The sequence below is a fragment of the Strongylocentrotus purpuratus genome, unplaced genomic scaffold (assembly GCF_000002235.5).
Source record: "Strongylocentrotus purpuratus isolate Spur 01 unplaced genomic scaffold, Spur_5.0 spur5_scaffold_19, whole genome shotgun sequence".
NCBI classification, from domain to species: Eukaryota; Metazoa; Echinodermata; class Echinoidea; order Camarodonta; family Strongylocentrotidae; genus Strongylocentrotus; species Strongylocentrotus purpuratus.
The window spans coordinates 1799525-1826746 of NW_022145604.1; the positions used below are offsets into that span (position 1 = coordinate 1799525).

Here is a 27222-nt window from a genome sequence, read left to right on the forward strand (position 1 = left end):
GAAGAAGGAGAAGAAGAAGAAGAAGAAGAAGAAGAAGAAGAAGAAGAAGAAGAAGAAGAAGAAGAGGAAGAAGAAGAAGAGGAAGAGGAATAGGAAGAAGAACAAGAAGAACGAGAACAAGAACAAGAACAAGAAATAGAAGAAGCAGAAGATTTTGCTACCATAAATGACAATAATATTGTACCCGGTAATTCGACGCCACCGTTTGCCTGACTTTTGTAATAAAATTTGCCAATTCATTTTATATTATACAGAGACAATGATAAATGCACTTTTCGACAAACGGTCGGAAAACAATTTTTACTGAACTGATTGCGCCATACAATGAAACTAAAATTGTATATTAAGCCCCAAACCTGTATGTAATATTTAACTGCGAGACACATCAAACATAGAGGCTCACTAACATTTTAGCTTTTGTATTTTTTCGTTTTATTTACTTTTATTCAAAAAATACTTTGAATACACATACAACCAAGATCGTCCACATTTTAAAAACAACATCATTTATTTTATCTGAATCAAAGGCTCTTCAATACATTCACGTACATCGAACAACCTTTTGCCACATAAAGTAACTGTAGCTGCGAAGTCGTTTTTCACACTTTCCACCTTTCGAATTCCATTAAAATCACACGGTGATCATTCGTGATGATGTTTTCAAATGTAATCATTCTCAATGCATTTTGGCATTTGCAATACAACAGTCTCTGTCTATATATGATGTTTGCTTCATATACATCATTGCTTTTTACATTTATCATGTATTATGCATTATGATTTTTGCTATTTAGTTGGGTTTCTTTTTTCCAGAATAATTAAAAAGTTCAATTTTCTAGTAGAAGTAAAACGTTAAGATGACAAATCTTATTCAAGGCACAATAAACCGATGATCGACCCACAAGACCGATAGCCCACAAAACCGACAAGCGTTCTATCGGTTCCTTGGGCTTTCAGACAATTTTCGGTCTCGTGCGTCTTGTACACTCAAAAACAAATACCACCTTTTTCTCGCCATGATAACTTTTTATTCCTGAAAACATGGTTTCGTACTTCAGCATCATGTCTCAGCCCATGAATTCAATAAAATGGTATTTAGATGATTACATTTCAATTTCATTATACATATACATATGATAAGGAATGTCACTTTTGGTCAAAATGGACATAAATAAATGATAACATTATATACAAGCATGAATGACACATGTAATGTTTTATCAATTTATTTTGATTAAAGTACTAAGGTTTATATTATTTTAGCCAATCCCTAAAACACCGGGTTAATTGTACAACACGAGTGCGTTTATATATCTGTCCAACCTTAGTAACGTTTTGCACATTCCCGACCACCTTTTACTACAAACTGAGCAAAAGATATTCAAGCTGGACACAAAATTACCCCCTTGTTGTGCATTTTCAAGTAGAATGTTGAGGGTCAAATCGGTTGGAGCCATAAGGGCGTTAACGTCCTTCTGGTTTTGAACAGACTATTAAAGTGTTCTTTTCCATTGATGGCTCCATCCAATCGATATTGTAAAGAAAATAAAGCCCTGCGCCACCCTCCTCACCGAATATATCTAACCCTAAAATTACATCATGGTGTTCAACGTGAGTGTTTCTTGAAGTCCCATTCTTTCATATTAAGCTGCCATGATCGTTGACTAGTTCGTCCATCGCATTCCTGTACAGTGAGCGTGAAAGAGTCGTCGTCATCATCGACCTCCAGATCCAAGCAATCTCGAGCTCTGTTCTTGATTTCACCCGTCTGTTGAGAGGTGGCAAGGAGGAAAAATAAATTCAGTGAAGCAAATTTTATTACTGGTTGATTTCATTTCGGAGTATATACGTAACATGATGACATTGTGAAACGAAATTGTTAAAGATGAAATTTGAAGATAATTTTTATTTTGCTCAAGGGAGTTGACATTTAAATAGTATTCTTCTGTGATTATAAAATGTTTGTCAAACTATTAACATAGAATAGTATATATGCGCCTTTTGATTTGTGTTTTTCAGGCATATAACATGATCACAAAGGTTTGATCAAAATATCAACTCAGTTGATTTCAGTCAGAGGCAATTCCAATACAAAGTGTATACCTTCAGAAATCGTCGTTTCCTTCCTCAGATGCAAGAAAGTAGCATTCATATCATAATATTCTTATAGTAACTTGTCTTTATTTGTAATGGGCGTTTATCAACACAAGCCTTGCTTTTCAAGTTTCTCGCCTTATAATTTGATTAAATTCTTACTGTACTGATCTCCGATGTTTATCATCATGTTCTGATAAATTAGGGATAAATAAATCAATTTAAGTTAAAAATAATTTCTGGGCTAGTTAATTTGTCATTGTCATGTTTCACATTTCAAAAATGTGACGACGCTAAAGGTTACCGAAGTTGCTTTATGTCGATTTTGGGGAATTCTTTTCGATCCTGTTAATCATACCAAACTCCTTGGGAGGATGCGAACGTGAGTGTGGTTGAATGAGCAAGTGTACGCTTGTAAAATGGCCACTGTCGCACTGGTCGGAATGATCCACAGGGAGTGGAGAATGTGCATACATTGTGTGCGGGTAAGCCTGAATCCGATGAACGGGGTATTCTGTAAAGCGCTTAGACACATCGTTGTATCGGTGTAATGGGCGATATATGAAAGCGGAATATTATTATTATTATCATAAAATGAATATTCGAATTTACCTCACTGACATAGTCCCATAGCTGGTTGCCGCCCATTTGATGACACCCCATCAAGGTCAAGGTCATAGTTGTGACGTCATAATCCAGACAGAGTGAACTATGTTTGATCTCTTGCTCTTCGGTGTACATCCAGATCTGAGTAACATGGTTGGAGCGAAAGCAATCATTTGTTCATGTTAGTAATACTTTATTTTTATTCCATGATCTCAATGTAGTACAGAGGTTCCAGTGACAGTTTATCCGGGGGTCAATTGATTTTTACATTTACAACATTCTGCACTTCAATCCTTGACCAGATACTATACCTAGTCCTAACCCCAACCTTAAACCTAGCCTAAAATCTGCTTGAAACGCTATATCTGACAACCGTAAAATGTGCAAATGTTGGCTAATGAAAATGTCGAATCGTACATCATTTGAATTATGATTAGGTTGATAATGTAAGACGAGTGACATTTCTCTTCCAGATATCAAACGCATAATTATCGTTAACTCTTTTCCTCGTTTTTGAGTTACAAATGGCACGGACATGAAATGAAATCGCGATTGATATAGTTGAAGAGACGAATGAAAAAAGGGTATTTAATTGCTCAAAATCGATATAGACTATTCAACATTGAAGTAAAATTTGGTGTCAGAGAGCTTTCTTAATAGCGCCACCTCTCGATTAGGTAGGTACATTTCTCATTAATATCAACCTCTGAAAATAGTGTTGAACTTGATTCAATGTCCGCTACCTAAAATGAAGTTTACGAAAGCCCACCTCCTCCAAGATATTTATCAATACCGCTGCTCCAACCCTTATGCAACCTTTCATGTTTTGTTTTTCTTAAGGTAATTTTCAGTCATACAATTCAGTTCAGTTCAATCCTATCAAGGTTTATCAGAACCCGAGTAGCAGTCAAAAACTGAACTGTACATGTATTTACAGTGCTAATAAAATACGATATTTATACAAATTATAACAATACCTGATTAACGTTGTTGTCACAACGATGTGCCACCATTGGTTCAGTGATAGGCGTGGTCCTACCTCCTGTGTCAAGGCACCAGTTGGTGGCTGTATGTCGTACCTGTAATCATGGTAATAGCAAATCAAAGATGTTAATTCCTGGAAACCTGGCTCGGTTTTTGATTAATAAAAGGTAGGTTACTTGCAAAGTCATTGGTTAAAATCATCAGATTCAGGCTGTCCACTCTTTCTTTTGATTTTGCATTATTTTATTTGAAAGGAGACCCTTTTCCCATTAGTTTGCGAAAGTGTCCGGCCTTTGCATAATGTTAGCAATGAGGCATTTAATAACTTCCTCTTCTCTAAGTGGTAAAATGATAATGGTACAAAAAAGGCAATGCAATGATTTTATTCGTAACTTTAATCGTATATGTGAGTTCTTTTTCCGAAATGGGTAGCTTCATCTCTTATGTGTTTCTTAGGTAGTTATGCAACAACTCTGGTCAATGTCGCTTTATTATTAAAAAAAACAGTTTTAATGGTGAGCGTAATTTGTTATCAAAAAAGAAAAATCATGTCAGGAAGCAAAGTGTACATTAAAATTGCACTCATACCTCGCCATATAATTTATTCCTGCCTGGCCATCCTCCTTCCGGGAACACATTCTCAAGATACCATTGAAACGACCGGCATCCAAGTCTATCTCTCAGTTCGACGCGGTCCGTATAGTTCCCAGCATTCACCTTGATCGCACTGGGATACATGAAGTAGAAGAACTCTTTGTACCCGTCTAGCCAGACTTCTGCCAGTCGTTTGTTGTTATAACTGATGAAGTCGGTAAGGGTGTTGGAGTATGGAGCATGCTTGCGGAAGATATGCCCGACGTGTGAGCATGGAAGGATTTCAATTCGGCCACCGCACATCCACGTCTGAAAACAATTAAAATGCGTTAAAAATATATCTTAATGGTAATCAACAAATTATAGGCTATATTGGAAGTTAGCTAATTTAAAGTATCGACCATTATATATCAAACTGTAAAATTTAAGTTCCGTGATGAGATAACGATGTGACAAAATGAAACAATAATTCTTTTTGGGGGCATCGAAAAATCGAGTTCGATCTTTTTCATTACTCTGTACATGATACTTTTTCCGTAGAATGACCATTTCTGGTTATTCAGAGATTAAACTACGGCCTATTAGACAAAATTCCCTAAATCATATTGCATGGCACAACCCCATCTCCTTGATGTATATACATCGATCATATAGCCATCTTGAACAAAGATAATTCTAAACAACCTTTAACATTCTGTGCCCCCCAACTTTGGAACAATCTTCCCCATGAAATACGCGAGTCCCCAACGTTAGAAACATTTAAGAGTAAACTTAAGACTTCTCTGTTCAACATGTAATGTAATGTAATCATATTTTGTTTGTTAAACTATAAAGCGTTATGTAAATATTTACTATTATTATTGTATGATTGTTATTAGGAATTTGTTATTATAATTATGTATCATGTATTATATTGTTGTAATTTGTAGGTTAACATTACTTTAATTTTATTTTTGTTAAGCGCTTAGAAACTTTGTATTAAGCGCTATATAAATGTAATTGATTATTATTATTATTATTATTCATGGAACAGATCGTGTTTTACTTCATGCTTACCTTGAATGAAATCTCCAGGTTTTCAGCTCCCCATATCTCAAAACCCGAGTCATACATTCCAGTTTCGATGAAGTAACTCCGATCTATAGCAAATAGCCCGCCCGCCATCGTCGGTGAAGGGATAGGGTGCGTGGGGTCATGTTTGAGCAGCGGAAGGTCACGTCTTTGAATGCTCTGCCATCTGAATGTAAGTGACCAATCAAAAACGCCGATAGCTGGAGTTTGGTTGTCAGCCTCGTAAGCCAAGTTTTGTGCGTTGATGACGTCAATAACGGGCGTTACAACGTTGCTCCTAAAATATGGACAGGGATAGTGAATTTTAAAAAAAATTGTTAGGTCAACTGCAATGACACCATAGTGTATGACACGAAAATATACAGATTAATAGTTTTCCATAATGTTTATTTCCGAATAGGCCTTCTGCTATGCAATTTCGTCGTGATATTTCAAATGATTCCATTTTCACTTCTTATTGTGACTTAAACACCATCTTTAATAATCACCTGTCTTCTGCTATCCTGGCTAAGAGAGGTTCCAGCCAGCCATGAGAAGCCTCGCAATGGGAATCAAGGAACGTCAATACTTGACCTTGAGCTACGAGAGCACCGCGCATGCGTGCTCGTATCAGCCCGGATCTGACTCCCATACGTTCTACGTGGACGGGGACGGGTAACTTGGCTACATACGAGTCCAGCTGATGACCAAGATGAGCTGTAAATAAATCAGTTAACTCATGGTAAATGCTGATGAATTGGTGACACATTCAAATACTCAAAATACCTATGTGAAGCTGGCTTATATATTTTTGAACAGAAATATGTTGATCATGAATTTTTCATTTTCTCCTTTTGACCTAAAAACTAATTTCATCATCTTTTATATTTTTGGTATATTCCAAACAATCGTATGGTTTTGTTTTGAACAACGAAGCTCTTTCATTCAACACTCAATATCTTTATTTCATTTTCCATCTTTAATTTTCTCGAGGGGATCTTTAAAGATGAAGTAGAGTTCTGGTCATGCGATTGCATCGTGAAAGAAACGGTGTGGAATCGACCAGAAAAGGTTGATCATCTAGCATACACGAATTTGTGTGTATTGCAAGGTTCTGGAATCATCAAAATGATAAAAAATTTGGCCACGTCTTGGTATAGTTACAAACACTGTACACATAAAGATGTATATGGTACTACACGAACACGTGGTGTAAAAATACTACCCCGGAGTTTTACAATGTTAGGCTACATGACATATTTAGAATATGGAGGCATTTGAAGAGCCATGCTTTTCAGGGAACATGTCTAATCTAATGTTCTTCCACACTTGCATAACAAGAATGATAACGCTCACAAATTATTTGTCACCTCTTCCCAAAACTCAACCTTCTCTTTAATAGTACATTGCACCTTACCGTGAATACTAGCGTCGTCCACCAGGATGATCTCCGATAGATATTGACGTGGCGTTCGGTTGATCACACTATGGACTGTCCGCAAGAGGGCGCTCCATGCTTCGTTATGGAATACAATAATGACACTTGTATTTGGAAGTGCTGAAGAGTACTGTTTATATAGGCACCTGCGAATTAAAACAAAAACAAACAAAAAACACGATATTTGACATACAATTTTGTTTGTATAGGCAACAGTTAACATATCAAATCACAACGAATTGTCAAATAGATTACTGTTTACATGGGCACCTGCTAGTAAATGAAATTGATCACATTAAAATTGTACTTTTTCTTCTTTGTCCCCTTGGTTCCTTACTTCTCATGATGTATTGAACCGTGGTGAGAAGCGTTGTTTTAATTCCTTTGACAGCTAAACAGTATTATGCAGTTTAGTACACCAGTTTAGTGAACCAGATGCCTAATGAAGTTTTAACTCGACCGCTTTTTTAAAGCTCTACTTTTAGATCACCAGTGAGGTCAATTGCTTTGTTTGATCTGAATTTATTACAATCCCCTATCGGCATGATTGGGTTATTTCCTGTTCCGTGACGTATGAGGTTCACCAGATTATTATTGTCTTCAAACAGATTATCATTACATAATACTATTTTTTTTAAACTTTTTTTTAAATCTACATGTAAACCTGTAGTTGGCACAAGAGTAATGAACATGAAGGAATATACGTAGGCATGGCGCACTTTAAAAGATTTTATAATTAGTAGGAGTACTAGCTTCAGGACTACTATCAGACTATGGGGACGCTGAACATGCACTACACAAGACTTGACGCGAATATTATTTGGCAAATACTTTAACTTAAAATTCGGTTTAAAATCAAAAACTTTTTTTTTTTTTTTTTTTTTTTTACTCGTCCCTTTGACTTACGTTTGGATATTGCGGTCATAATGATGATACTGAGGTATAATGATGTTTTGTAGATCATGGTAGAAAGTACATGGTAATAGGCTTTTATCTCTTACAGCGATGCGTGCCCCCCCCCCCCCCCCCTCTCCCATCCCCTGAAAAAAGAAAATATATCCTGGTTACACAGCTCAAAAAGGGCGGTTTTGCCTTCCATCCTGTCTATACCAAATCGCTGTGATTCCCAGATGCTCTTTGATATGTTGTGTCTGTTTGTTTTCAGTCAATATCAATTCCAACATTTTGTACCATGTGCAAATACAAACTACAAACAGAACCATCTGTTATATTAAAGATGTCGGTTATCCGTACTTACTATGCATCTTAATCTCTGATTTTTGGTATTTTGGTATACCATTTTTATTGTTTTTATTCTGATGATGTCACGTCAACGTTCATCTGCAATTTATATCCTTATTATTTATTATTATACGGGAGAGGAAAAGGAGGAAACATGACCAGTTTGCGTCGGGGCCCATTTTCCTGTGTCAAGATAACATGACTTTAAAAGCCTTGCAAGCTTTCCTCAAAACGCGGAAAGCAAATCGAAAAATCACGTAGGGAATTATGAATGTACATACTAGTAATGGTTAAGGATATCTTTCAATTTGTCGAGAAACGCGGTGAAATCGGTCTGGTTTCCTCTCGTTGCCGCCTGTCTTACCCTCCTCATTACAAACTCACCCCCCCCCCCCTCTCTCTCTCTCTCTCTCTCTCTCTCTCTCTCTCTCTCTCTCTCTCTCTATCTATCTATCTCCCTCCCTCCTTTCTCCCCCCTTGCTTTCAATCCCTCCCTTCCTTCCTACCTCCATATCTCTTCTAGTATGCCCAATTTTTTCCTCTCTCTTTTCTTATTTCTCTGCATGAACAAGCATGTAGTTTATGGTTTTGTCTGTCTATTTATTTATTTTTCGTTTCATTTTGTTTGTTTATTCGTTTGTTTGTACGTTCGTTTATATACTTTGATGTACGTCTACACATATAAGCGTTAAACACGGTGGAAGGGGTCTCGTACCGGTTTACATTAATGACTCTATAGCCTCAAATTGGAATGCATGTGAGATAAATAAAAACCTAAAACAGACACTTCACCTTCCAATAATCACTCAGTCAAAACGATAATTTAATCACTCATGAACATCACTCTAGATCCTCCAAGGGTGTTTCCGGGGCGAGAGGGGGTAGTGAGGGGTGCAAGGCGGTGATAGAGAGGGGTGATAGTAAAGCACCCTTTAATCTTGATTCGGTCTCGATCTGGAATGGTATTCCGTAGCTATCCCTAAAAAATATAGACGAATCTTAGAATAGTGTGATGTATACCTGGTAGTTCTAACCAGCAACCCTATAGTATAAATTAATGACTTTGTTTCGATTTGTTTTGTATTTTGTTAGGGTTATACCATTTCGTTTATCTTTAAATCGTGTCAGATCATAACTTTTCGCCTTCTTTCAATTTGTCCATGAAACTCGAATATTGATTCATATCCCCTCGATATAAAATAAGAAATGTGACTAATGGTTGATAATAACTTCCCTTATGGAAATTAAATCTAAAGGAGTAGATTTCAAGAGATGCCTCGTAGAAATCCTGTCCAAATAATTACAAACAATGTCAAAAAAAGAAAACCCCAGTCGCTCGGGGAGCTTATTACGTAATTGTAGCTAGTATGATGTCTTAGCTTTGTATGAGTCACATAGTGTTGATACATAAACGTTCTTCTCAATTAGTGTTATATGAAAATTATGAATCTACAGCCATGAATCTTGACCTCGCCTGAATATTGGCCCGCACGCAATCTGTGCTTTAAAAATCTAAATATACACCCCTAGTAAGACTAGTTCAGTAATAGTTTGGGGTCACTTTCATCCAGTACATATTTTAGAAAACATACGGACAATAATAAGAGTAGAAATGTTATTCCATTGATATTAAAGGCATCGTTTAACAATGTTAATTCTGAGATGCACGGTCCTACGTGTTATCAGTGTCTGTGATATGGTGTAATATTGAAGCCCTTAAAAAACAACGCGCTTTAAAATCATCAAGAAGTGTCTCGAAAAAGTTTTTAAAAATCTTTGAGTGACCGATCTTACCATACTTGTTCCCCCCCCCCCTAGACTGTATATAGTGTTATGAAAACCGTAAGTAAATCGCACAATTTGGTTACGATTCCCAATCATAAATATCTTGATAATCAGACAGGCGATCGGCTTGTAAAAGTCATGAGGTTCCTGGCTGACCAAAAGGTTTATAATTATCATTGCAGCATGAGCTAAATCCAGGATTTTGTTTCAGAATCTGAGACAAAGTTACTGGATCCCTTTAATGAAACATATTCATAATATTAGTGACATTCTAATCTTGCATGTTCAACATCCGGCATAACACTTAAACTTTCCTTATCATTAAAATGTTAAAATGTAAAGTTAAAGAACATCTAGCTCTTATGGTGTATGTGCACCTCATTCCCCGCAGATCTGAATTCTTGGCCGCGTTTCAAGTTAACATTCTAAATGTGTTTCTCGTTAGACAAATTTTATTCGATGAGAGGCCTTAAATTATCTGCTGCCATTTAATAGTTAATTATCCATGCAAAGATCACTTCTTGGTTTAAAGGTCAATGATGTGTCAGTGACTTGAAATATGATAATAATACACCACTACCACGCCGTTAGAGACTAAATATACTGGTGATGATAACCAATGGTATTAAATTAACAATGACAAGTATAATCAATTGTGTTGATTTGTAACCTTCAACCCTTCCTCTCCTAATAACTTCTCCTACTCCCTTTCCATCATGAAGAAGTATCATTGACTCAGGTCTCTCATGATCATGATTATTTAATTCTGATCGTAAATTTTGAACGACTGCCAATACACTTCTTACAACACTTATTACATCCATCAATTATCATCTCTAGATGCATGCATCACTATGAAACCTTACTCAACAATGATTATCCAGGGATTGCGAGGATCAAATCATCAATTTTTTCTTTCTTCTTTGAAGAGATCTGACCTGTAATCGGAGGTTACTGGGCGCAAGAGACATGTGTTTTTGTTTTTGTATCCAAGGTTACTTTTACTGATGTTTTTCATAAGCTGAGTTTATCTTTGTTGCTAGTGTGTTCAATATCGCAATAAATCTCTTAGTTCCACTTAAATTGGCCATAGCCCTTTAAAAATACCCATGACCAAGTCATTTAGTTGACCTTGAATGGTTAGACACAAAATGTATTTTCTTTCTTGGGTGGGGGAGCCTGGGAGGGGGTGAATTGAGTCTCGCAAACAATACCGAAATAATAGCTCATACATTGAAATTCAAACCAATTCATTTTGTTAGTGCTTGGATAGAACCTCACAAATTGCAGAACTGATTAAACATTTCATGTTGATTCATGAAACCGGATTATCTCAAACCAGAGGATTTATGGAGATCAATAATAACCCACAATCTAATTCAATTACAGATTACAGAACACGAAATGGCAGGTGGAACTTACTGTTTAGGTCTGACATCTGGAAGTGATCGATTAATACCGATCATATCGCTAGCCATTAGATTGAATGAATTTATAATGAAAAGATCGTCTGCTTCTGACTGAAGTTCTGACGGGATTTGAACGGGTTTCCCGTTTGCTCCTGGGAGCTCCACATCGGCTTGGTACTTCATTGGCTGAGCTGTAATTTGTAGAAAGCAGAGAGATAGAAATTTAGTGAAAGAGAGGAAGTGTAAATGTATTTTATTGATATTGTTTTCGTTTACATCATTGTTGAGTGAAAGTTTTTTTCATTGATGGGTAAATTCGATTATTGTTTTCTGATAATAATTTGATATTCGGTATCTCTCAAATTATCAATATCATTATCATCCATCATCCATCATATGTAACATTAGAAGTATAATTATTATTTTCAGTATAGCAACGGTAGCAAATATAGTAGTAGTAGGAGGAGGAGGAGGATAATTGGTAGTACCAGTAGTAGTAGTAGTAGTAGTAGTAGTAGTAGTAGTAGTAGTAGTAGTAGTAGTAGTATCAGTACTAGTATTAGAAATAGTAGTAGTAGTAGTAGTAGTAGTAGTAGAAGAAGAAGAAGAAGAAGTAGTAGTAGTAGTAGTAGTAGTAGTAGTAGCAGTAGTATCAGTAGTAGTAGTAGTAGTAGTAGTAGTAGTAGTAGTAGTAGTAGTAGTAGTATTAGGTGAAGTAAAAGTTGCAAAAATAATTTCATTATTAGTTTCAAGATGTACATAATTATATCAAATAAGTTATTCTGTCAAACACCTTTTCTCAAAATAAACTCCGTAGGAAAATGCTCTCTTGTTAGCACTTAAAAAATACTTTAAAACCTTATTTCAAATTTATATCGTGAAATGTTCAAATCAACAAACTAATTCAGTACATGGGATGGCATGTGTTCGGAGTCTGTCAATATTAGATCATTGAACTGTTAGACAAGCGGACATTGCCATTATAACATTGTCGCCTTCATGCATGGTATAGGAGTCAATAACATTCTGATGGCAGACTGTGACATTGTTTCCTTTCTACAGCACCATTAAGATCGAGTGGTTTGTGATCAGAGAGAGAAAGGGGGCTGTAAAGTTTTGAATAACAATTGCCAGGGTAGGGCCCTAGGGGCAATGTCTATTTGAAACGTTTCCACAAAATCTGTATGTTTGGATTTCAGTTCATATACTTCTGTTCTTGATTCTTTTTTTTTTTTTCTTCTTCTTTTCTTCAAAGTTTACTTCTCCTTTTGTTGTTAATCTTCTTTTCCTTTTTCCTATGATTCTCTGACAGGTCTGCCTTCATGTGGTTTACTCTTTTTATCCTCTTCCTCACATTCTTTTCATTTTTTTCTTTTTGCTCCTCCTCTTGTTCTTCTTCATATATCATATGTAAATGTATATATAAATGCAACAACTGCATTCTACGAAGTGGAATATCGAGTAGCAATATGGCACCACGCCCACTCCCACCCTTACCCCTAATTAGAGTATCACCCTTGTCAAAACCCTGCTGTCGAATCCCACATATATGAAAAGTCTCGGGAAACAGAGGAAACTAGACTGTTAGAACCGCTTCAAGATGTTAATCTAAAGTGTTTCATACCTACATAGCTGTAGGGTAATTGAGTAATCAATGAATATAGGTCATGTCTGAATCAATTAGATTTACCCCCTTAATACCTAGTCCCCATCTGTGCTATGCAGTGACTTAATCATTGGTACTTACGTGAGAAGTAGCCTACATCACGTTTAACTAAATTGTGTGACTTCCTTCATCATTCTTTTTTTTTACTTTTTAGAAGATTTGTGACCTTCCTGCTTTCACTTCAAGCACTTATCGCAAATATATCCCCATATTAATAAGGTCACGATAAGTCTGTACATCAACTGAGTTCAAAAGCATAAACCCTGGAGCAAACTTACTAATAGTACTTATAGTTTAATAGACCTCATGTTATGTTCCACACCACAGTTTGTACCTTCAGAGCTGCAAATTTGAACAGTATAATGCAGTTAAAGGCCGAAAGGAACACATCAAGCACCAATGGCTTAATTAACATAATTACAAGACTATAATCAAAGAAGTTGTTAGACATGTTCGATAAAGACGTCAAATAGTGGTGCCAGACGTAACTGATCATTTTGAGTTAGGCCTATACACATCGGAATTTTGTTGAGACATAACCGAACTGATTTTTTGTTAAACATTTTCCTACCCTTAACATTTTCTCTGGAACTTGGAGATGTATGTCTACTCTATTATTCATTTTCAATGGTAATTGTAATAATAATAATATTGTATGATAATGGTAACAATGATATTGATATTGTGCTTATGTCTGTCGTAATGTATTCGATACTCCAGGTGATGTGGCATCGTTACCCCCGTTTTTCAACATCAACGTGTTTGTCATTGATTTCCCAGGGTCCAGACAATGTCTTGTATTCCATGATCGCGAACAGAAAACTCCTTAGTCTATCTATGTCATTTGGGGATTTGGGGTTTGTTGGAACAACTGTAAGATAATGACACTGCTGAATTCATTACTGACGTGACTGTTGTTTGTAAGATCGATTAGAATTCGTCAGCAGAAGAAATTACAAGTCTATGTCTGCAAACTAGAGCTTACAAGAAAATGTCTAGAAAGGAAAAGGTGGGCGGATTTCTGATTCAGTGTAAGCTTCTTAGCCTAGCTATTCTCATTAACTTGTATATTTTGGTATCTTAAGAAATGAGGCAGTTGGACTTCGCTATTACTAATGTATTTGAATCGAAAGGCATAAAAGTGAAATAAATGGAATATGGATTTATTTCTTTAAAATAAGACAGGACACTTGAAAGAGTACAATACCAGATGGTGTAATATGAGTGTGGATATTATGTCATCAGCACCCCCCCCCCTAATAGCAACAGTGTTTTACTACGCATAGAGTGAATTTTGTGTAAATACGGATTGTTCACACATCGTCACATTATGTGATCAAAGAACATACGTGAAAATAATTATGGTTATATTTTGTTTCAATTGTTTTTGTTATTGATTCCAAAACAATACAAATCATTCTTAGAAATACAGTTGTTTTTCATCTTGACATGATTCAATACATTTGCAATACATAGATTGTAAGATTGAAGAAGGAAAAAGATGAAATCAATTGTAACGTAAAACAAATAACCCCATCCAACCAAACACACTACTACCCCCCCCCCCCCCCCACCACGACCACCACCATGCGACACACGACACATACACACCACCCGACGACACTTCCATACACATACCACACACTGTTGGAGCGACAGAATAATAGAAATAATCTACTGTATTAAAAAAAAATGAATAAATAATTAAAACAATAACTAAATGTTAAAAGTTCATATGCACCCACACACACACACACACGCACACACACACACGTACTCTGCAGGAAAGCACACCCACTCAAACAGGAATGAAAAGAAATCATTCAAAAGTTTCTATTCTGTCTACCTCCCCCCCCCCTCTCTCTCTCTCTCTCTCTCTCTCTCTCTCTCCGATAGTGTCTCTGTCCTTTTTTTCCTTCACATTCTCCTTTATGAATAAATTATGCCCCCATTTCCACCCTCTTGCAATATCTCTCTCTCTCTCTCTCTATCTATCTCTCTTTCTAAACAAGAAACACTGAATGGCAGTCTTGTAGGGGAATAATATAATTCAAAACTGTCTACAGACAACAAAGGAGCTAGCAAACGTCTTAAAATCCCTTAAACCCTATTGTTTTAGTGACGTGAGGTCCTTCCTGCTGTTTTAACAATATGTTTCGAGAGACAATACTCCTTCAAATCCTTTAAATCCTATTGTTTTGATGATACACGCTAATGTATGTTGTTTAACTTTAGGTAACTCATGAGACAACGTCGTGTCTTCTGAAGTTCATACGTGGCTGCCCTATCCCTGCTAGCCCTGCCAGCCCCCATCAACCCAATCCCGCTCCTTCATGCAGGCATTGTCTGACACCTAACTAATCACACTTAATTACCCATTCATAAATATAGATTCTTCTTAAATTAAATAAACCCTTTCAAGATCCTGAGACGACCGGGTATGTGCTTGAAGATCGTTGCAAATTGATGAGTCAAAATGAGAATGTCCTAATTATGTTATCATGATTGTGTTAGGCTCAAAACAAAAGGATGTTACAATCAACATTACTCATTAACTTCATTAACGCATGCAAAGATCACATTTGCGTGTGACAATAGGAAGTCATGATGCCATCTAGCATAGCCATCCCGTTAATATTAAGTAAGATCGAGAGAGAGTTAGTAAGCTTTCCACCAATCAGACAGGTCGTAAGGTTTGAGAGGTGAGATTGTGATACGCCTTCCGAAAAGAGCCTATAAGGGGTCATCCTAGCAGACCGACAGACCACGTGACAGACAAAAGAAGGAAATATTGTAAAGCAAAATTTCCAAAAGGTCCACGAGGCTAACCGCTTAAGAGAACTACAAAACAAAGAAGTACTTGAGGCAGCACATAAATAGTCGGTCTCGTGGGCAGCCGTTCTCTTTGGTTTTAGGTAGAGTGAACCCTCTAAAAATTGGCTAGAAAGACCGCGAAACGAACAATATCGGTCTCATGAGCTGTCAGTCTAAAGGGCCGCGGGTCTAGTGGGCTGTAGCCAAATCAGGCCTATTCGTGTATATAACATCTGTCATAAATCCGTAAGCAATGTTGCTGCTGTTGTCGACAAAATAAAGAGAATGTCGGCAAAGTAAAGAGATGTACCAACCTTGTCGGTAAATTGTCATTCTACCTGTTTTATAGAAGTATCACTTGTATTTTGTTGGATTTTGCAACCAATATTGCTATATCTAAAGCCACACTGCACTACTTTAGCTACTTGCTCCCTCTTTATTGAAAACAATGCCTGAGTGGTGCCCGTTGTTCCCCCATGATCCTTTTTTTCTTATGTTAATAGAGAGCTGAGTTGATGAGATAACCACCTGTCAGTGACCACCTGGGAGGTCTAATCCGTCCTGGTCTAACTAGAACAGACGGGCTTAAAATTCTGATTCTTTCGCCGCTATTTTACTATTTTTGTTTGCTTATAAGTATTTCCCCTTGGGAGATAAATATGAATAATGAAGGGTCATCCCAGGTGAAGGGGGAGGGTGAGGAGGCTGCAATAAATATGTGACCAAATATGCTTGTGTGTCAAGGAGAAAATTGAGCCAGGACATCACAGACACTAAACCAATGGTCAGTCACCGGTCAGCCAAAGATTAGTCAATGATTAGTCATCCGACAAGTTTTTCTCTCTCGATCACAAGTCATAATCAGTCTGATCAATCGTCTAACACCATCTGATTTGATTTCTTAGTCCGAAGCTAGACTATCTAATTCTCTCGATTGTTTATTCGGGGAAGATATCATTAAATGAATGTCGTCTCACTCAGATTGTAAAACATCGTTTTCTTTTCATCGCCAGCCCTAATGAAATAGGACGACCGACAAGGCAACACTTCTGCCAATAACCTTCTGTAAACCACATTCAAAGATTATATTTTGAACGTTTTAAACCGATACTCATAACTAAAGCCGTATAATTATCATCTCTATTATGTATTATGGGGGGGGGGGAGACCCAATATGGAACAACGCATTGTTTTCATATTGGGGCTTCATACAGGGGCGTATGCTAGATACCCCATTGCTAGGGGCTCATGTTAGACAAAGCAACATTTTGTATCTCCAACTCGTGAAATAATCGTACAACGCGTCTTTATGTAGGATAAGGAAAGAAAACTCACTTTTTGCTGATAGCTTTATATACAATATCTTAAAAGTTGACAACAAAACTTGAACTACCTTTACTCATACGTGTGTTAAGATGCAAACAAACCTACATTACAAATTACTCGTTTGTGTCGTGCATGCGGCCCATCATAACATTGGTGTAATGAATTAGACCATGGACAATCTAATTAGACAAGGCATAACGCATGAGCCTATTATATTGTGTTTTTATATTCGCTTTGTCTTTTGCAATTTTCTTTGTCTCAAGTCTCTTTTGACACCCTTCCACCACCTGCCTCTGCTCTATACGATGTCTACCTCGTGTGAATGTATGACAAGTCAACGTGACAAGATGATTGCATACAACAACTGTTGTCTGAGCCATCTTGATATAACAAACCTAATTTCCCGCGTTTTCACTCAGGTATTCCAGACAAAAAAAAAGTTTCAAGAACTTTTAACATCCGTCACAAAACGGTTACACATTTGTGTTTTCATGAAATGAATCTAATAACAGGATGATGTATGGGTCATCACAGAGTGTAGGTCAGCTTATGAAAAATGGCTAAAACTGGTAATCCATGAGGCCCTAAGGTGTAAATCATCATTGTCAATGTGTCAGATTTCATTTGTAATGAACTGATTCAATAGTTTCGTTTGATTTTGACAGGGAAAGATACTTTAATTTGCTTGCCTGATTTGATTATGGCAAACAACAGGTTTGACTAATGCTAAAATGGCTTTTGTGCAGATGGTGACAAAGCTCTCTCTATCTATCCCTCCCTCCCCCCTCTCTCTCTCTCTCTCTCTCTCTCTCTCTCTCTCTCTCGCTTTCTCCCTCCCCTACATTATATATATTCGAAATCTATGGACTTGAGGAGTTGAAACTGCTCTATGTAGAGTTTTGAATTCTATTTGATTTCTGTTCTGCATTTTCCAAATACAATAACTCAATAAAAAAAGAACATGTAAACGTAAGGTGTAATACAAATATGTAAACAATAAACATTTCATGACAAAATGTGATTTACATATGGTAACGAACTTAATACTTCTATAATATAGTATTATGAATTTAAAGTATTATCCTAAATGTCTGTGGAAAATTAGTGTAGGAAACCGCCATCATAAGCGACACTTGACTAGGATGGCGGCCTAAAAGAAAAACGCGAAGACGATATCAGTCAGTCCCTTATGGCGAGGTCAAAGTCAAGTTAATTTTCAAATTAAAGTGTTGAATTAAAATAAAACTTACAAAATAATTTCATAAGGTTTGCTTTCAAATGTGATGTTTCCTTGACGCTTCGTGTTAGAATTTAACGACTTTATAAGTTTTGCAAACAAAGATTTTGTTTGTGTGAGCAAATCGAGGGCTGAAACTTGACGCGAAGGCAGCACTGTTAGCGAAGTGGCATGGGTTCGAACCTCGCACCTTATGATACACAGTCTCATGCCTTATCCACAAGACCACGGCATCTCTACATGATGCCTAAATGGTCAGTATATTTGGAGAGCTAAGCGCCAGTAGAAAGCGATGGTACTCAAGCCTAAAAGGGCAACAGTGCGCCTCGTTTAATATATGACATAATATTGAGTTATCACCTTCATGGTTGTATCCTATAAGACGTCTGAAATTTGTTTTCCTCAAAACGTGGAATAACTGTCTAGCAAATATAGTTGCTATGACAAAGCATGAATAGCCATATAGGCCTTTTAAGAATATTGACTTCTTTCAGTATGGCCATAATTCCTTTGCGGAAAGACGCATCTCAACCCATAAAGTCCTGCTTGGAAGCGTGCGTAGGTCGGATTGCGTTGCAAAGAGGGGTCATGGCGGGTAAAGGGTTAACGAAACAAAGTATTGAAAGATGAAACTGTTGCCAAAGTAAATAGGAAGGGGGAGGACACATGAATCAAGAGACTTATCAGCCCCCGGAATCGTTGAATTCGGGATTATTTTTAGTTTGCTTTCTGTATTTGATATCTGGGGCAAGCGAGGTTATAGAGGCTTCTGATATCAAGCCAAGATTCGAAACAAAAATTGACACTTAAAGAGCAAAATGGAGAAAATACACTTATTCGTCATCCTGTGTTTTGTATAAGATGTGCAGTTTATTATGTTATAAGATGATGACATGATCCTATTCAAATAATTGGTTGAAAGCGTACACGTGACCAGGCATTTATTTTGCCTAACGCGTAATTTGGATAATGACCGGTCATTATCAAAATCATGTTAATCTTATAAAACAAATAATACACAGCATTTTGTTCGGGCATTAGTAAAATTACCCACACTCGGTACCTTCAAAACAGTCTGAATACCCTGGGCCATCGCCTCGGGTGTGTTAGACTGTTCCAAAGGTACCTCGTGTGGGTAATTTTTAATAATGCCCCGACTGCTGTGTATTATAGAAGCATCAGCAGTCGGTCGTAAAGGGATCCGGTAACTTTGTTTCAGATTCTGAAACAAAATTCTGGATTTAGCTCATGATGCAATGATAATTATAAACCTTTAGATCAGTCAGGAACCCCATGACTTTTACAAACCGATCGCCTGTCTGATTATCAAGATATTTATGATTGGAATTTCAAATTTTAAAAACCGTTCGCCTGACGGTTTTCATAACACTACAGTCTATTGGGGAAAACGAGTATGGTAAAAACCGGTCACTCAACGGTTTTCCATGAGTATATAAAACGAAGAACATCCTTCCATGGGTAATAACAATCTTGAAAATTTGGGCATTTTTAAAAGAAAATGAAAATAATATTTTTCTTATTTCTTTTCACTTCCCAGATTGTCAACTCTATCATGTTCCTGCAACCGTGATGACTTTTGATCATGCCTTTTATCGTTTATATTATATTTCATATATGTATTCCGCTTGCTTTATTATCACAATCAGCAGACCAAAAGTAAAAGGAAAGGCATTGTGTTTTTTCTCCAGGCGCAGGATGTTGAAGGATACAATTACTGCTGGGATGTGGATCATTAATGTTCTATTAATCATAAATCATTGTGTATCAGGGGGTAAGAACGAGCAGGAAATACGGATTAGTCGATCACCCCCATCGTATCTCTCTGCACCCCTCTGTTCTTGTTTTCATCACAAATACTTGCTTCCCTCGGATTTCAGTAGACCATGAACAAAGAAGTTTGAAATGGTACATGATCGTCGTGCCTTCCTGGGATATTAAGAAAGGGTTCATGTAACAGAGGGGTGATGCTTGAGAAGGGGCTACGCCACCCTTACATTTCACTTTAAATGAATATTTGTATTAAAAAAGATTCCCCCTCCCCCCATTTTTCAGCCGTAATAATATAGTTGATAATTCTTCGGATATGCTTTTTAATTTACTTGTCTAGCTTTCTCTTTTGTATATATCGTAAATATGTCTCTCCTTTTTCTTGTTTTACTTTAATTTGCTCTTATCATTATAGTAAGTTCTTATTTTGCTGTAAGTTTCCTTACTTCTGTCCTATCTATTTTCATGTTTCCTATGTCTATAGGGACCCCTCTGTAAAACAGCATTGTTATGCTTAACAGCGCTGAGTAGGGCCATCCCTCCGTCTTCCTTGTTTTCTATAAGTGTGTCTTTATGATTGTAAATACATGTTGATGTATTTTTAATTGACAGAAAATAAATACAATACAATACATTCATATCCCCCTTATCTTTCTACCATTTTCTCCCCCCCCCCCCCCTCTACTTTTGCCACTCGGTAAAGGGTTTTTGCTACCTATCCCCTCCGAAGCTTCACCAATAATTCTTTGCGGTGTTGATAATCCCATTACTATGACATATTGCTCACACCGATTACATGAATTGAAGGCCCTTGTCATGTAAGACTTAAGGCGAGATTTAAATTGTTAGGGACATCGTAACTATATATGGTCAATTGATTAATGTCGTCACAATCTCTCTAACCATTGTAGCTACTGGGGGTGGGTGGGGGGGGGGGGTGTTACATAAATGAATCATTTTGTTTTCAAAGTCACTTCGTTTCAGTATAGGGAAAGAATATCGATTTGTCATCGGAACAGGAATTTCATAAACTCCGCATGGATTGAATAGAAAAATGCGTGTTCATTGTGGTTATGGTAGACGAAGCAATGTCAGACAGGACGTAGTTGCATATAAACTTTTTTGGTCTACATGGTACAGTTACTCTTGTAACACCTAGGCCCCTTCTTATACAGAGTTGCCATCGATCCAAATCAATCACAAGGTCTCTAATCAATCGCAAGTTTGCAGTCCACTATCTCTTATCTAAATAGTTGCAATTAGTATCAACTCTTTACAAGACAGCCGGACCCAGAAAGGAAGAAATAATACGCAATGGGAATGTTTATTGGTAATGGCCTAACGGATGATAGAAACAGTGTCGGACTATTAATCATAATAATATTCTGGATTTATATAGCGCTTATACCAGATTACCGTCTCTGAGCGCTTTACCGATATTATCTTCCTAGTCATCGGATTTATTCAAACACAATGTGCACCATCTCCATTCCCTAGGGGGTATTCCTACAATATGGTCACTGTGAGGGCATATGGCAATTATTAACACAGGGGCTTTCGTCATCCTACCATGTCCCCATTTCTCTCCCGGGTATGTAGTGGCAAATGCAAATTAATGCCTTGCAAAAGGACATGAATTCCGTGTCAGAGAAGAAAATATCCATTATACTTTTTTTTTAAATATGCGACTGAAGAGCCTGTTAAGCATCAGTATGCATTTAGATAAAAGGAATTGACTCTCCCAAATTACCAAAGCAACACTAGTATCTGTTTTGGGTCAAGATCAACCATAAAGAAAGATTGGTGAGTCAAATACTAACGTATAACAAAGACGGAAAGGTTATCACACACATATCAAAAACAGTGTATTGGGATATGTTCTTATCGTTATAGGAAACGTGGTGAGCTTTTGCATTAAATTTGACATTAACCCACATTCCTTCCCACACAAACATGCCTGATATGCTTGATTCATACAGAATATAGAATGATTAAAGGAAAGAGATCCAATCTTAACAGACACTACTCTAAGAGAAATCAGAAATATCAGAGAAGCAGATTGGCAAAAGTTTGAATGAAATCGTGACAAAAAAAATATGATGTATATTGGCAATTCAATCGGTAATGTCACTCTGACCTAATGCCGAACAACTTATTCTTATGTTTTAACAAAGCAAAATGACTAAAATGTCGTATTATATAGGATCCAGGAGGGTCTTTGCTATCAAAATGTTGCTACTCAAAATATGGTTTGAGTAGTACCCCAAAGGAGAAGGCAGTGAGAATAAAAACAGAAATTATTGATATTTTTGTACACGACAAACGGGAGAGTGGTCCGTGACATCGTCACAATCCACTGACCAAATTGCCAAATTGAGATTTGGTGATCTCATGTTTCAAACATTCACAACCCTCGTATTATCGGGTCAATATATTTTTTAATTTTTTGCAGTTCTGTATCTCTCATATTTATGTTTTCATACAAATGAACTTCATACAAAGGTTGGATCGCACTTTAAGACTAGTTCTGAGGACTTATGGTAGATTTGCTGAAGGAAATATTACCAGTAGCTGTCTCGCCTACGTACGTGTTATTGACGTTCTTGATACCGATTCATAACTAATGCGTAATTTGGATAACAAGCGTGTTTAGATTTATTCAATTTTTGTACATGAATTCCAGTTAAATCTTTACCTCTTCGGGGGAGGCAGTGGTTTGGAATAAAATGGAGGGGTAGCTGACATCATTCGTCAGCTAGCTGCGCCTGTCGTCAGCATACATAATTTTTTACTCGCTCATATACCCGTGAGATGCATACACGATCTCCACAGTAGTCAATTAGAAAATAATAAGTTATGCCAAATTGAACTATTCTCTGTCATGTCTATGCAAGGTAACGATGGAAATAATATTTTTATTTTATTTTAGCGAAAATAAAGCAACATTTCAAGTGAGTAAGATGATGTTGAGAAATTGTTGAGGAGTTTCTCTGTTTGTTTACAATGGTTGCAAGTGGGTGATACCTGGTTCTTCTACAGGAAAGAAAGAGACTCGAAAAGGGAAGCTTACATGATTACACTGTAGAACTAAAAATAGGGTATCCAGAAGATGATTGAACAGGGGTGGGGTCCGCACTGAGAGGGGGTGGAATCTTCCGCGGGTGGGATGTGAGATGTATCTGGACAGACGCAGGTGATGTACGCCCAAGCAAATTTTACGGGCTTGAAGACGTCTGTGCTTGAAGGTGGGGGGGGGGGGCTACGTCAGGCCCATCCAATACTGGATAAGGCATTCCACTGATGGCAAATGAGAAGGACATAGACATACTTTGTGCTAATTTTCTGGAGAAAAAACATTTATGTTCGCTAGCTATCTAAGATCAAACGTATAGTAAAAATTCAAAGGAAATTGCATTATTTTTGTTTTAAAGATTTGGAGGAAAAAAAATGTAATAATGATAATAATTTTAATAGAAGTGTAAACTTATAGAGCGCGCACACTGTCTATGGACGCTCGTGGCGCTAGCTCAGGAACAGCTAGTATTTGCTGATTATCATTTGACCTCAAATCAGAAGCATGTGAGCTCCAATAAATAATAGGCCTACACATAATTAAGTCTGAACAAGAAAGATTATCATGTCGTGAAATATGAAAAATAATTAGAATCATCATGACTCACACATAATTTCATCGGATGCGACCAGCTTCAAGGTATTTCATACCAAAACAAGAAAAACTAGCATACGTTTATGTTGCATCTTCCTTACGAAAAAATATGTTTTCATATTTTATATATATCTGGAAACATGATAAGCTGAAGCATTTCGACATTTGTTATTTACATTAATATAAAGATTGTTTATCACGAATGTCAGGTAGCACATAATTAAGCTTCGTGTCGCCCAACCTAATTCCAGTCTTAATTAGGATTAATATATATTTAGCCAGCTGATTACACGTACTGTTGGTGAAATAAATAATCACTTCCCAGTGGCGTTTGCCCGAACCTAGACTTTCTTATTTCTTCTATCTCGGTCGCCCTTTCACGCAGACATGTCAAGATGATTAGTATTAATCCATCTCGACTTAAGATCCGACTCAACATCAAATGTAAAGAGGTTAACTTCAGCGGTTTAAGCTGCACCCTTTATTAATCCTAATCTGCGTTACACCCCGCCTCGTGCCCCCAGAGGGATTGGGGTGAGATTAATAGGAATGCATTTTGGTTCATCGTTCATGCGGTCGGTTAACGTCAAGACTTGGTCTTTAGATTATTTGTTTATTTTTATCCAGCACTTGTCAAATATTTCTTGGTTTTTTTATTTTTTTATTCAATTACTTAAATCGGAATAACTTCAGGCTCCTTTGATTTTTCTCTGGAGGGAATGAGGCTCTATTTCATAAATTAAACACCCATTCCAGTTTGATTTATATTAATCGAACAACAATTGGAACTAAACTCCAATGAATAATATATAAATGATAAAAAACAAAACAGGAAAGAAAGTGGTGAGGAGAAAGAAGAAGAAGTAGAAGACGACGACGAAGAAGAAGAAGAAGAAGAAGAAGAAGAAGAAGAAGAAGAAGAAGAAGAAGAAGAAGAAGAAGAAGAAAAAGAAGAAGAAGTACAAGAAGAAGAAGAAGAAGAAGAAGAAGAAGAAGAAGAAGAAGAAGAAAGAGAAGGAAGAGGAGGAGGAAGAGGATAAAGAAGAGGATAAGGAGAAGAAAAAGAGGAGGAGGAAGAAGAAGAAGACGGAGGAGGAGGAAGAGGATAGGGAAAAGAGAATGAGAAGGAAAAAGAATAAGAATAAGAATAAGAAATACAAAGAAGAAGAAAAGAAGAAGAAAAAAAAGAAGAGGAGGAAGAAGAAAAAACTAATAATAAGATGATGGTGAAGAAGAAGAAAGGGACAAAGGAAGAGGGTAGGAGGAAAACAAGAATTATTCATGCAGCGCATTTCCTCACCCATGTTGTAACCATGGTAACTATAGTCATAACGAACGAGCTCATAACTGCTTTATTTTTTATTCTTTCAACTGGAATACCATGACATTTCATTGACGTGTAAACACACTGATATATATCAGGATAACGTCTACAGGGTCTTTGCGACACACTGACTGTCAATGAATTACTCTATCTTGAAGACACACCAAAGATAAGGGGCCTATTTGTTATAATCATGATTCAGTTTCCGGAAAGGATACCGTTTAAGAATGAGTATAATTGGGACAATACGGCATATTTTTCTTGGATTCAATTGGGTTAGTGTGACACATCTATCTCTATTAGAGAACAGGGGGCACTGTAATGAATAGAGACAAAAAGAAAAATAGGTTTTCAAAAGTCAGGGTATGATGTCATAACGCTCTTTTTTTTATGCCTAAATCTGAATTTTGGCTCTTCCTTATGTAGAAATAGTATTGGACAGTAAATGCAAGTACTCTTATTTCCACCAAGTAAATGGGATTTCAAAATCATTTTTTTTTGGACAAAATTTTCTCCCTTGAATAAATATTACGTGTAAAACTCCAAGTCGAAAAATCTCTATATCGAAATATGCATATGGACTTGATCTTATTTTATCAGATTTGTCTACTACATGTAAATCAAATCAACTGGGTTAAGCAAGTAGTTACCACAGCGAGCTCCAAATGGATATTTAAATAGCTGTTTCTGCGTATTATTATGTTCACCTAGGAGGGATTGTTGTAGACAAACTTCAAGAAACTGACTAAGTCTATTTGGAGCAGGAAGGAAGTTAGCTTTTAAACATAGCGCAGACGCCTTTCTGGCTTTAAACAGACTAGTTTATGGTAACTGAATATGATGCATAAAATGATGCTATTAATGTAAATCAGTAGAGGGGTATCTTACCTCCTTTGCTCTTCTTTGGTTTTATTTCCTCTCGCTTCATTTGTTTTGCATCATCACCATGATCCTGTGGTACTATGTTTCCAAATTGTTTCTTTCTTTTTCTTACTCTCTCCCTCTTTTTCTCCATCCTCTCCTCCAGCTCTCTCCTCTCCGTCAGATCATAGTAACCAGGGTAACCCTCATCCTCATCATCTTCTTGTCTCCTTAACGCGAGTATCCTCTCTGCGTCATCCTCCGCAATTCTCTTTCTTTCCTCTGAGTTAGAGTAATCCATACCCTTTTGAGGGATGTGTTCCTCCCCTCTCTCCCCGGCATCACCACCCACAGAGTACGCTGGACTCTCCTGTTGCTCCAGCTTTCGTTGCATCCCCATCACGACACCCCCACCCCCTATACCACCACCACCAGCAGCAACACCACCACCCCTACCCCTGCCACCGCCTCGGCTCCTCCGCCTTGGTACCCTACGATGCCCAACATCGACATCGTTCCCTGGAGCATCCTCCAGTCCATCATCCTCCCTCACACCTGTTCTTAGCCCCTTCTCTGGAAGATGTTTCATCCTACCAGCCACCCTACCCTCATCACCAGGCCCGCCAACTAAACCATGAGAGTGTAGGAGACTCACTATCATGACGGTGGTTAACATCGTCAAGACAACTCCACTCCTCAAAAACTTTCTTCTCGAAATCCACTTCCCCATTTTTATCATATTTGGTAAAATCCTCCCTCTTTCCAAGCTTACAAAATGTCACATATAAAAAAACAGGTTGTAGCAGATGATGACGTTGGAGGAACTTTGTGCACACATGCGAACAATTCAAATGTAAATCCACTTGCATTAGATTGTAGTACTATTGTGGTGGATAGAAGTTCATCTATGATAGATCACTAATTCATTCCGACAAGCCGAGTTGGATCTTCGTCAGCTCAACATTTCCTCTCGCATCTCGAATTAAAGTCAAGCTGATGCTCGCTTCAAAACATATTCCCTTTAAAGATCATTGATCAAGTCAGGATGCGAGGCAGGCCTTTAAATCTGACCTGAAAAGCAATCGAGCTAGCTTTCCAGTGTTTACTGGCATACGCCTAAATATCCGAAATCACAGCTTAGGTCGATCATGGGTCGACTGAGGTTGTCACGTAAGGAACATGCTTTCGAGGCAGACGACTCGACTCTTGTAAAGAAATTAGTTCAGTTTTGGCGCGAAGCCATGGTATAGAAATCCGCTGGCGAGGCAGAGTGTGTGACAACTGTTTTTGATTCCACGCTTGACATATGCCTCTTTCATGACTCTGAGCAACAGCGA

At 37.3% G+C, this 27222-nt stretch overlaps 1 protein-coding gene across 1 annotated transcript; it reads right to left on the reverse strand.

Moving 5' to 3' along the window:
- Positions 1 to 1572: 1572 nt before the first annotated feature.
- On the reverse strand, positions 1573 to 27222 carry LOC580824 (polypeptide N-acetylgalactosaminyltransferase 13). The gene is made up of 9 exons (XM_030990006.1): positions 25913 to 27222; positions 11216 to 11393; positions 6746 to 6912; positions 5838 to 6045; positions 5335 to 5626; positions 4273 to 4587; positions 3678 to 3779; positions 2707 to 2841; positions 1573 to 1768 (listed from the first exon to the last, which is right to left on the reverse strand). Exons 1-9 carry the CDS (start codon positions 26622 to 26624, stop codon positions 1607 to 1609), a joined length of 2271 nt encoding a protein of 756 aa, XP_030845866.1. The 5' UTR covers positions 26625 to 27222; the 3' UTR covers positions 1573 to 1606.